Source organism: Perognathus longimembris, chromosome 23 (genome assembly GCF_023159225.1).
Source record: "Perognathus longimembris pacificus isolate PPM17 chromosome 23, ASM2315922v1, whole genome shotgun sequence".
NCBI lineage: Eukaryota > Metazoa > Chordata > Mammalia > Rodentia > Heteromyidae > Perognathus > Perognathus longimembris.
The window spans coordinates 28,350,350-28,360,793 of record NC_063183.1 but is presented as its reverse complement, the minus strand read 5'-3'; the positions used below and the strand labels follow the sequence as shown (position 1 = coordinate 28,360,793).

The window sequence follows — 10,444 nt, the reverse complement described above, 5'->3', positions numbered from 1 at the left end:
TGGGGTCACGCTCGCCGCACTCCGGAAGCGCGGGCGCGGCCGACCCGTGCGAAGGCGCGCGCCATGAATCCCCTCCGCCCGCGCGCCGCGACCGCGCTCCGCTCCCCTTCCCTCGTCGCTCGGCTCCGCTCGGTGTTTAAGGAAGCTCTGAGGCTCTCTGAGACAGCTCCGCGGTCCGACCCCAACGAACTTGGGGTGCCGGCCGGCCGTACCACGGCAGCGGCAGCGGCGACTCCCCAAGATAAAGGTGCCACGGAACCCGTGAGACGCAGGCCTGGGCCGCGCGCGGGGTGTTGGGGCGTGGCGCATGGGCAAGAGACCCCCCCCCCGGGGCGGGGCGGGGCGGGGAGGGGCGCGGTGGTGACGTCGGGAGACGTCAGGTGGGAGAAGGCCCCAGCCTCACGCAGCGCGGGAAACGGGACTCCGGCGCGCGGACGAGTCCATTTGCGTCCCCGCATGCGGGGGTGGCAAGCGAGGGCAGCCCTTTCTTCCACGGGTGTGGTGAGATCGTTGGAGGTGGTCCCGTTCAACCGCGGCCCCGTGCATTGAATTCGGGGTTGTTTCAATGGACGCCGTCGTTTTCTCTCTCGTCTTCTTTCCCACCAGACCAAAAGTTGGAGCCCGCCTCCCCCCCCTCCCCGGGCGGTGGGCTCGTCCAGCCTGGGGGGGCGGGGTGTGTGAGTGTATTAGGGGGAGGTTTGAAGTTTTGGCGGGTTTTCGCGCTCACCTGGCGCCGTCTCCTTCTCCCTCGGTATCTCTCCTCTCTCTCTTTCTTTCTCTCTCTTCCTCTCTCTTCCCCCACTTGGCCATGCCCAGCTCAGAAGAGACCGTCGCCGGCTCCCCCTGCAAGCGGACCCGAGCCGCCGAGGAGGGCGACATGCGGCGGCTCCGCTTTGTCCGGCTGTCGGAGCACGCCACGGCCCCGACCCGGGGGTCCGCGCGGGCCGCCGGCTACGACCTGTACAGGTGAGTGGGGGGAACCCTCCCACCCCCCGCGAAGCGCTCGGCCGGGCCCCAGGAGCCCCGGGAAGCGCGTGCCTTTCGGAAGCCTGGCCCCAGCCACTCACCGAAGAAAGCGACCGAATAGTCCGTGTCCCGGTTTCCACGTCTTCTTCGCCTTCGCTTTTAGCACCGCCGACTCACGAGGGATCCGGAAAATAAATAACCTTAGGAAATGTAGCCAAGGCATTACCGAGCCGTAGTCATTCCATCCTGGGCCAAGGGATTTGGCCTCTCGAGGAGTTGACCCAAGGATGATGTGTGTACCGAGTAGAAAGACCCATTTCCGTGCCAGGACCGCACGGAAAATTCTAGAAAGGTTTGAGGACGGCCGTTTCCGACTTAAAAAAAGGGATACTCTAACTCTGTTACATCTGTTTGGCTGCCCCACAGTTTAAGTTTGAAGGAAGGGTCACATGATGAAATACAGGAATGCCAGTAGAGTGCCGTCCTGTAATTATTTACAACAGTCTCCAAATGTTGATCCCACGTGCTACCTAATGTAATCCTCACAATCACCAGCATCATTTTTTTTTACAGGTGGAGGGAGTTTGTCAGCAGATTAATTGAATTTGCCTAAGGGCAATTTGGAGGTGATGTAGATTTTTCACTCTGAATTTATTCTTTTCACCTAATTGTGCCCAGTTGTTGACCTTTTAAGTGGAAAAACAATCTTGGGAGAGGATTAGGGATTTCAAGCATCCCGGATGATTTAAAAAGAGGCTACCGGCTTAAATTTTTCGTGCTGGAGAAGGGCAGAAAGCATGAGAGCTAGTAACTGAAAAAGAAAAGTAAGGTAGGGATTGTTGTAGCTGAAAGGGATCATAGTCTAAATGGGTAAAAGAATAACTGTTTGCAAAGGCCATTCCAAAGTATTATGTCTGTGCACTGTAATTCTCGGGAAATTTTGACTTAAAGATATACTTAGGCATTCTCTGAATAAGCATATGTGACTATGTATAAGAAAATTGACGTGATTTGTTTAATAAAATATTATTTATTTATTTGCCAGTCCTGGGCCTTGGACTCAGGGCCTGAGCACTGTCCCTGGCTTCTCTTTTTGCTCAAGGCTAACACTCTGCCACTTGAGTCACAGCGCCACTTCTGGCCATTTTCTGTATATGTAGTGCTGGGGAATCGAACCCAGGGCTTCAAGTATAAGAGGCAAGCGCTCTTGCCACTAGGCCATATCCCCAGCCCCTAACTTGCAGTTTTATAAAATCTTTGTTTTTATCAAGGAGTTAGCTATGGCAATAGTAGCCCAGCAGCATTGTAGAGACAAAAGATAGTGTTGACATCTCTCCCTCTATCATAAAATTCAGAGAATTGGTCTGGGAATAGGCTTAGTGGTAAAATGCTCACCTCTTATACATGAAGCCCTGGGTTTGACTCCTCAACACCACATATATAGAAAAAGCCGGAAGTGGCGGGCTGGGAATAGGCTTAGTGGTAAAATGCTCACCTCCTATACATGAAGCCCTGGGTTTGACTCCTCAACACCACATATATAGAAAAAGCCGGAAGTGGCGGGCTGGGAATAGGCTTAGTGGTAAAATGCTCACCTCTTATACATGAAGCCCTGGGTTTGACTCCTCAACACCACATATATAGAAAAAGCCGGAAGTGGCGCTGTGGCTCAAGTGGTAGAGTGCTAGCCTTGAGCAAAAAGAAGCCAGGCACAGTGCCCAGGCCCTCAAGCCCCAGGACTGGCAAAAAATAAAACAAAATTCAGAGAATGTTAGCCTTGAGCAAAAAAAAAAAAGAAAAATGTCCTTTTTCAAAAAATTAAAAAGAAATAATCTACTCTGCCTTCAAACTTTAGGTGAATTGGAAACTCACCAAAGTATCAGTTATTTTATGAAATATATTTAAAGGAATAATGTACACAATTGTTATAGGAAAGGCTAAAAATAATTTTGTAAATATCAGTTTTCTCTCAATATCTTAGTGCTTATGATTATACCATACCACCTATGGAGAAAGCCCTGGTGAAGACGGACATTCAGATAGCTCTTCCTTCTGGGTGCTATGGAAGAGTAGGTAAGTGACTTCAGAAATAAATAGGATGAAATGACAGGCCATTGCCTGGCCTGTGTCCTGAGGTAACAGTGCCATATGTGATGGGCAGATACAGCCCATCATATTTTCTTTTGCTTCTATCTTCTTGGCCTCTCCTTCCCCCCACCCCCTTACTGGGGTTTGAACATTTTCCCACTTGCTGGGCAGGCACTGTACACACCCCTATAGCCCTTTTTGGTCTTCCTTTCTATTTTACTTTCCTTGTTGCTATTACTGTAGCTTCCTCCTTAATAAAAACTTAAGAGATTTTACAATGGACGTAATGAAGTTACTCTGGAGATTTTACTCAAGCCCAACAGGGTGTGCTATAACTCAGAAAAACTGAAAATTAAGGTAATTTTAATTGGTGCTTGTATCAGTCGTACTGCCATGCAAGAACTAGAGTGTATGTAGAGATCAGATTCTCCCCCTTTTATTAATACTAAGAGTAATTTTGTTATTTTTATACTACGAGTAGAACTCCACTGGGTGCAGGTGGTTTGTGCCTGCAATCCAGAGGCTGAGATCAAGTGGCTGAAATTCAAAGCCAACATGGGCAGAAAAATCCTTGCGACCAGGATTGTGGCCAAAGTGATACAGCTTGGAAAGGCCACGTGAGAGTACAAGTCCCCTGAGTTCCAAGGCCTGTACTGCACCAAACAAACAAACAAAAAAAGTAGAACTAAATTTTACCCATTTAACCTTGTCTTGTTCAGTATTTTCTCTTCCATTGCATTAGGGTAAGGGACATATTTCAGTGTTCTAGAGAAATGCCTCATATTGGGAGGAGCTAGGACAAAATGAACTGCAAGTCAACAGATTTGACTTTGCTGGGAAAACCACTATCACCAGAGTAAAATTAAAACTTGTCAAGAGCATAACTTAGGTAACTTTCAGGCTAAACATGAAGAGGAAAGTGAAATGTTGAGTTTCTTTAGGAGAGAGACTTAGCTTACCAGCTACGTGTGGAAGAAACACAGGGCTAGGCAGTGTTCTAGCCCACAGACATGTGAGGGCATTTTGTTTGGTCCGGCCAAGGCAACTGTGGAAGCAAATTGAGCTTTTTTCATAGCAACACAGTTTTATATTGAGTCATAATAAAGTTTATCATAATCACCTAAATAGGATAAGCAAGGAATATCCGGGGGCAGGGGGGAGATAGGGTCTCACTTAGTCCCTTTAACATCATTGTCTATATTTTTAGAATTACTAGGAGTTAAGGTGGGGAAAGATCAAGAGATGGAATAAAGGTCAAGGCAAAAAGAGGTAACATTTATTGACAAAGTGCCCACTTTTCTAAAGTACAGTCTTCCTTATTTCGGTAATGATAAGTACCTTAATTCAGAATGATCTGCTTAAATTATCATGAAGATAGAGATGCTAAAAGAGAGTATCATACTTAAATTGCATCAATTTATTCCCTTTGCTTAAAATAGCAACTTTTTTTTCAGCTCCACGTTCTGGCTTGGCTGCAAAACACTTCATCGATGTAGGAGGTAATATATTTATGATTGTATTTGATAAATTGTTGTGTTTACCTAGGCTTAAAAAAGGTACATCTTGGGCTGGGGATATGGCCTAGTGGCAAGAGTGCCTGCCTCGGATACACAAGGCCCTAGGTTCAATTCCCCAGCGCCACATATACAGAAAACCGCCAGAAGCGGTGCTGTGGCTCAAGCGGCAGAGTGCTAGCCTTGAGCGAGAAGAAGCCAGGGACAGTGCTCAGGCCCTGAGTCCAAGGCCCAGGACTGGCAAAAAAAAAAAAAAGGTACATCTTCACATGGTAGATTTTATGATACCTTGCCTTTAAGAGTCTTAATCTGAAGTGTAATAGACAGTTACTACACAGTTTCACACACTATCTGGTAGGACCAATTTTTGGTGATCATTTTATAAGGTTTGTGTTAGTTTACTAATAGTATAATTTGACACTAAGAGAAAAGATTTTTTAACCTGCTGTAGTGATAATCTGCACTTCAATCAAATTCAGTCTTGTTCCTCAGATAAATAGGTACACTAGATTCTCCTGTGACTTGTTACACAGCCACTTTAGGAGGCTTCTGAAGATGATGAAACTTGCTCAGTCCATCTGATTCCTACCTCCTTTTTCCTTCCACCACAATTAAAGATGGAGATTGCCATTTCTATCTCCCTCACTTAGTATTGTCCAGAATCTGCTGAGTGTTTGTGCTACTTGGTTATAAAAGCACCTACTGAAGCCTGGCTGTCTAGACCTGTTCTTTAATCTAGCATTTTGGAAGGGTCTAGTGGTGTCACTAGGTGGTGCTATGGTACAAGACAAAAGTCCAACTGCAGTTCTTTACCTTTTGTTTTTAGTAGCAAGGATTGTGTTATCATCAGCCCATCCTTGGGTTGAGTCCCTGAACGGTATTTTGAAGTATTTCATTTGCTCATCTGGCATGTTCTTAATAGTCTACCTTAAGGATATGAAAGATTGTATATGTTTGAATGCAATTTCAAAGGATTGTGAAAGGAATTGGGGCTCCAAGCTTTAATTTCCTTATCTGGACAATAGATGCTAGTGTGCCTGCCTCTGAAGGGTGGAAGGATGAAATGATAATGTATGTAAAACATCTGGTACAATTGCATGTTTTAACAGTACACAAAATCTAGGGTTAATTTCCCTCTTAGGGACTTGACTTTTTAAATGTGGAAACTTCCCCCCCCCCCCCCCCCCCCCCCGCCTCATTTTGTTACTAATTTTAACTACTTTCTTGGGGGGAAAATTAAGTAATTGGAAAGTTAGTTTGACTGATGGCTGGTATGGGGTTATTCATAAAATCACATTGTAGTACGTTTTTGAATGCAGAGTATCTTAAGAATGTCATAGGTACAAGTTTATTATAGTCGATAATTTTTTTTTAATTTCCGAAGAGATACTGCTAGAAATCTTAAGCTGTAAATAAGGGTCAAAGGGAAAAGTTGAGTATGCAGGATTCTCTTCAGAATTCACATCTGGTAGGTGTGGATAGTTTTCACTAAAGATTTCCAACAAATGACATGCCAAGGTCCTGGAACTTTTGCCTGAAGTCATTTAGTTAATCTCTCTGCCAGTTATAATACATGATTTTTCCAGTGATAACTTCAAGACACTGTGCTTTCTCTGAAGAAGAAAACTACCCCTGATGCTTATATCTTTTATGTAGAGAAAGAATAAGCCTTAGATATCTGTTCTTTGAAACTCAAATGTCAGCACAGTAAATGTACTTGGAACTGTTGAATTCTGCATTCCTTGAGCACTCATGCTTAAGAAATAGGTTACAATTGAAGGCCACTTTTTAGTCAATTAAAGGCTTTGTACATTTTTGTGTTCCATGTATAAAATCTTGGTGTATTACCTGACCCTGTAAGATTCAAAACATCTAGTTAGTGGAATACTCCAGACAGGAGTAAGTTGCAAATATATAGCAGCAGCCTTTGTGAAAAGGGAGGTTTTTTTGTTAGATTGAAAATACCATAAAGTTCAGAATATTTGCAGCCATGTGTTGGTGGTTCATGCCTGTAGTCTGAGACCTAGCATGTCATAGTTTGAAGCCATTGAAACAAAAGTCTGGGCTGGGAATGTGGCTTAGTGGTAGAGTGCTTGCCTAGCATGCATGAAGCCCTGGGTTTGATTCCTCAGTACAACATAACACAGAAAAAGCCGGAAGTGGGCACTGTGACTCAAGTGGTAGAGTGCTAGCCTTGAGGGAAAAAAAAAAAGCCAGGGACAGTGCTCAAACCCTGAGCCAAGCCCAGGACTAGCAAAAAAGAAGAAACAGAAAAGTCTGAGTATCCATCTCCAGTTAACCAGCTAAATGCTGGATTGGAGGCTAAAGTGATAGCCATGAACAGACAAGGGGAGCAAGAATATGAGGCCCTAATTTCAAGCCCAGGTACTGGCAAAATAACAATAGTAATGGTATATACTTCACATCTTGTTTCTGAGAAGAATGATTAGGGTTTATGTATGTATATTAATCTCAAAGTCTGTCTATATTTTTAGTGGAAAAAGCAAAGTAATATGTAGACTTAATTACTAAAATATTGTCTGTTAAAAATGGGTAACTTAAATTTTTCTTAAATTAGGAAAAAAGTGTAGAAGTCAGTCTACACATCATTTTTTCAAACTTAATTGAGCTTGTACCTCAAATTTCCCAGCCTTCTGTGGTCCTTGGTTCCCAGCACATAATAACACACTGTTGTTTACTGAAGGCTTGCTCTGTTAAATCATACCTGCAGTCAAAACTTGGTCATGATAGATAATATGGAGACAACTAGTCCCATTTTTTTCTATCAGTTTTAATAAATGTTAAGGACTAACATTAATGGACAGTTCGCAGAAAGAAAAGAAAGGTTTTCTTGAATTCACCTGGATTTGAATGAGATCCTCAGATCTCAGCCTCCTGAGTAGCTAGGATTACAGGCCTGAGTCACCAGCACCTGATTTCCCTGAGTATTTTTAACATTGGTTCTTTGCTTTATTATTTTATAGTTGGTAAAAGATAAAATAGGCTGTAAGACACTAAACAAAAGCAAAGAATTGCAATAATTGTAATGAGGAAGGTTAGATGAAATGCATATAGGTAAGTGTCTTTACACTGTAAATATGTGGTCTTATTTTTCTGACCCACTTAAACATTAAATCTAAGTACTTAGAATATCTTCAGCAGAATAAAACTAGATTCACAATAATCAAATTACTAGTTGTGAGAGTTTTATTGCTTTATCATTGGGTAAGAATAGACTGTCCTTCAGTTCGCACATGAGATGAATTGTACTAGCTGCTTTCTAGACTGTGTAGCAGGCTTTAGGCTTGTTTCTTCCCTTTAGGCCTGGTTTCTTCTCTTCATGAGAAAATGGAGATAGTATATAGTTTGAACTTCTTTTTGTATGACCTTCAAATAATTAGGGAGTATGGTCAACCAATCATAGTTCCCATTGAGCTAGATTCTTGACTTTTCTCACCTCCATGAAGGTACTTTGTGGTTTGTTTGGGGACATGAGTACTAATAAGGATAAGTCAAATAGATATAAAATGGAGCTATATTGTATTAGGTTCGTGTGTATCTCATTCCATCTTTCACAAACCAAGCAGAAAGGCTTAATTTGTATTAGGAGTGGGGTTGGGTGACTTGATAACAACAGTTAATTTCTATTTAAGGTAATAAAAGTATTCTAAAACCAATTGTGGTGATGGTTGTGATTTTAATTGTATGAATTATATGATATGGCAGGTCACCACATTTTTAAAAAATGAGCAAGCTCTGGTGCACTTGTATTATATGTGCTTATGTAGTTCTCAACCCCCCTCCCCCAAAAACAAGTGTAACAAGTCTGTGCCATAGCAGGGATTGGTTCAAATCTCCTGCAAAGATCTGCCTTACCTTTGTTTATAATCTGAAAACTACTAACTGGACACTTAGAAGTTCACATTATTTATGAGTGTGCAGAAATGTACTCATTATAGATAAAGCTTATGAGCTAATTTCCTCTGAGAGAATATGCTTTTAGAAAAATGTGTGGTTCAAATTAAAGGAGAATATGAAAAAGTATGGCTTTTAAAAAATAAAAATGGAATATCCTTATATTTTCAAGACTGCTGATGAACAGTGTCAGCAATGACTTATTCCAATGCAGATCTTCATACTTTCTGACATCTTTATAACTGTCATATTTCAATGAGATATTATTGAGAAGCAGCTACCAGGAAAAGTCTTTGAAGCCCAAATCATAATTTTTTCCTACTCTAGGCAAGTATGCCAAGAGTAGACAGTTATTGGAGATAATTGCCATTCAGCAATTTGATAAGGGAGCCAAATTGGAAAATGATACATTTTCTAAATTCTTACTTGCACTCACTCCAATAATGTCAATTTCATTTTCATACTTTACATACTACCAGCACAAGATTCACACCTTCAAATGTAAGGATAAAGTTCTCAACTACAAAGAATAATTTTGGCAAGTGTTCTGGTTGCATAAATCAAGGCTAATAGAATTTTTCCTTTCCTTTAGCTGGTGTCATAGATGAAGATTATAGAGGAAATGTTGGTGTTATATTGTTCAATTTTGGCAAAGAGAAGTTTGAAGGTATGTTAAATATGTTCATTCACATGTACTGAATTTTCTATTGTGTCTAACATTCCTCTACTTCTCCTTATTGAATAGGACAATATAAAAAATGCTTCAAAGAAATATCAGTAACTTCTGTTTTTCTTTTCTTTCAAGTCAAAAAGGGTGATCGAATTGCCCAGCTCATTTGTGAACGGATTTTTTATCCAGAAATTGAAGAAGTTCAAGTAAGTACTATAAGCATGGAGAATGAATATAACATAACAAATAACAAGAAGAAATGTCAGAAGACAATAGGTGCTGTTTGTAGCTAGATTGTGTATTATATGAGTAATGCTTGTAAGTCAAAATTAAAATCTTTCAGAATTTCTTGAAATGGTTTTTGGGTATTACATCGTATTGTTTTGAATAGTAATTACATATGCTATGAAACAGCCATTTTCTTAGCTCTTGAAAATTACCTAATATTTGCAAATTTTAAAATTGTTTCTTTTTATAATCTCCTTGGTTTGGTTTTTGACAGTGTCTTGCTGTAGCCCAGTCTGGCATCAAACTTTTGATCTTGCAGCCGCAGCTTCCCCGAATGCTGAGATTATAGGCACCATGTCACCATGCCAGCCCTGTAATCTCCCGTGTGAAAAGATGATGTATAGCAGAGAAGGAAAGTCTTTTAGGAGCTATAGAGAAGTAAGAAGACTCCAAAATTAACTCTGGCTTGTTATCTTTCTATCTTTTCAGGTCTTGGATGATACTGAAAGGGGTTCAGGAGGTTTTGGTTCTACTGGAAAGAATTAAAATTTGGGCCAAGAATAGAAAATGAGAAGCATACTTTTTATTAAAAATAATACAGGTTTTGCTTCAAGTGTTTTTGGTGTTTTGCACCATTGTAAATTTAATGGATTTAACTTGTAAAAAGTAGTTTATTTTCTTATGGTAGGAGGAAAAGGTACTTCTATCAGGATTATGTGGGAACTTATTTTGTGTGTTTTTCAATTGATGGTTGTATGAAAATCTACTTTGTGAATACTTGATGCAAAAGTTTTTAAAAATCAGATGTACAATTTAATTCAATAAAGAATATTTCTTTGGTTCTGCTTTAATTGTGTTATCAATCATCAGTGCTTGAATCATAAACTTGAATTCTCCGCAGATACACATTGTATAGGCTGAACTAAAAAGTATAAAAAGATATTTTCTTTATCAAATTTTCTTAATTATATTGAGGTTCTTTGTGAAGGTAAGGAGAGAATGCTCAGCTTGTACTTTTTTTTAACATTGATATTCTTTCTGGTAGCTTCTGTTTTGACTGAGT

At 41.0% G+C, this 10,444-nt stretch overlaps 1 protein-coding gene across 1 annotated transcript; it reads left to right on the top strand.

The window, feature by feature from the left end:
* On the top strand, positions 1-10,232 carry Dut (deoxyuridine triphosphatase). The gene is made up of 7 exons (XM_048332990.1): positions 1-247; positions 822-966; positions 2,948-3,039; positions 4,509-4,553; positions 9,076-9,150; positions 9,289-9,359; positions 9,871-10,232. The coding sequence occupies exons 1-7, from the start codon at positions 64-66 to the stop codon at positions 9,925-9,927; spliced, it is 669 nt and encodes a 222-aa protein (XP_048188947.1). The 5' UTR covers positions 1-63; the 3' UTR covers positions 9,928-10,232.
* The last annotated feature ends 212 nt before the right edge of the window (positions 10,233-10,444 follow it).

Bases quoted from the DNA above. Each gene is read 5' to 3' on its own strand.
- Dut (XM_048332990.1), top strand. From the start codon at position 64: ATGAATCCCCTCCGCCCGCGCGCCGCGACCGCGCTCCGCTCCCCTTCC. The intron at 248-821 runs GTGCCACGGAAC...TGCCCAGCTCAG, and splicing joins GGCGACTCCCCAAGATAAAG to AAGAGACCGTCGCCGGCTCC. The intron at 9,151-9,288 runs GTATGTTAAATA...TTTTCTTTCAAG, and splicing joins TGGCAAAGAGAAGTTTGAAG to TCAAAAAGGGTGATCGAATT.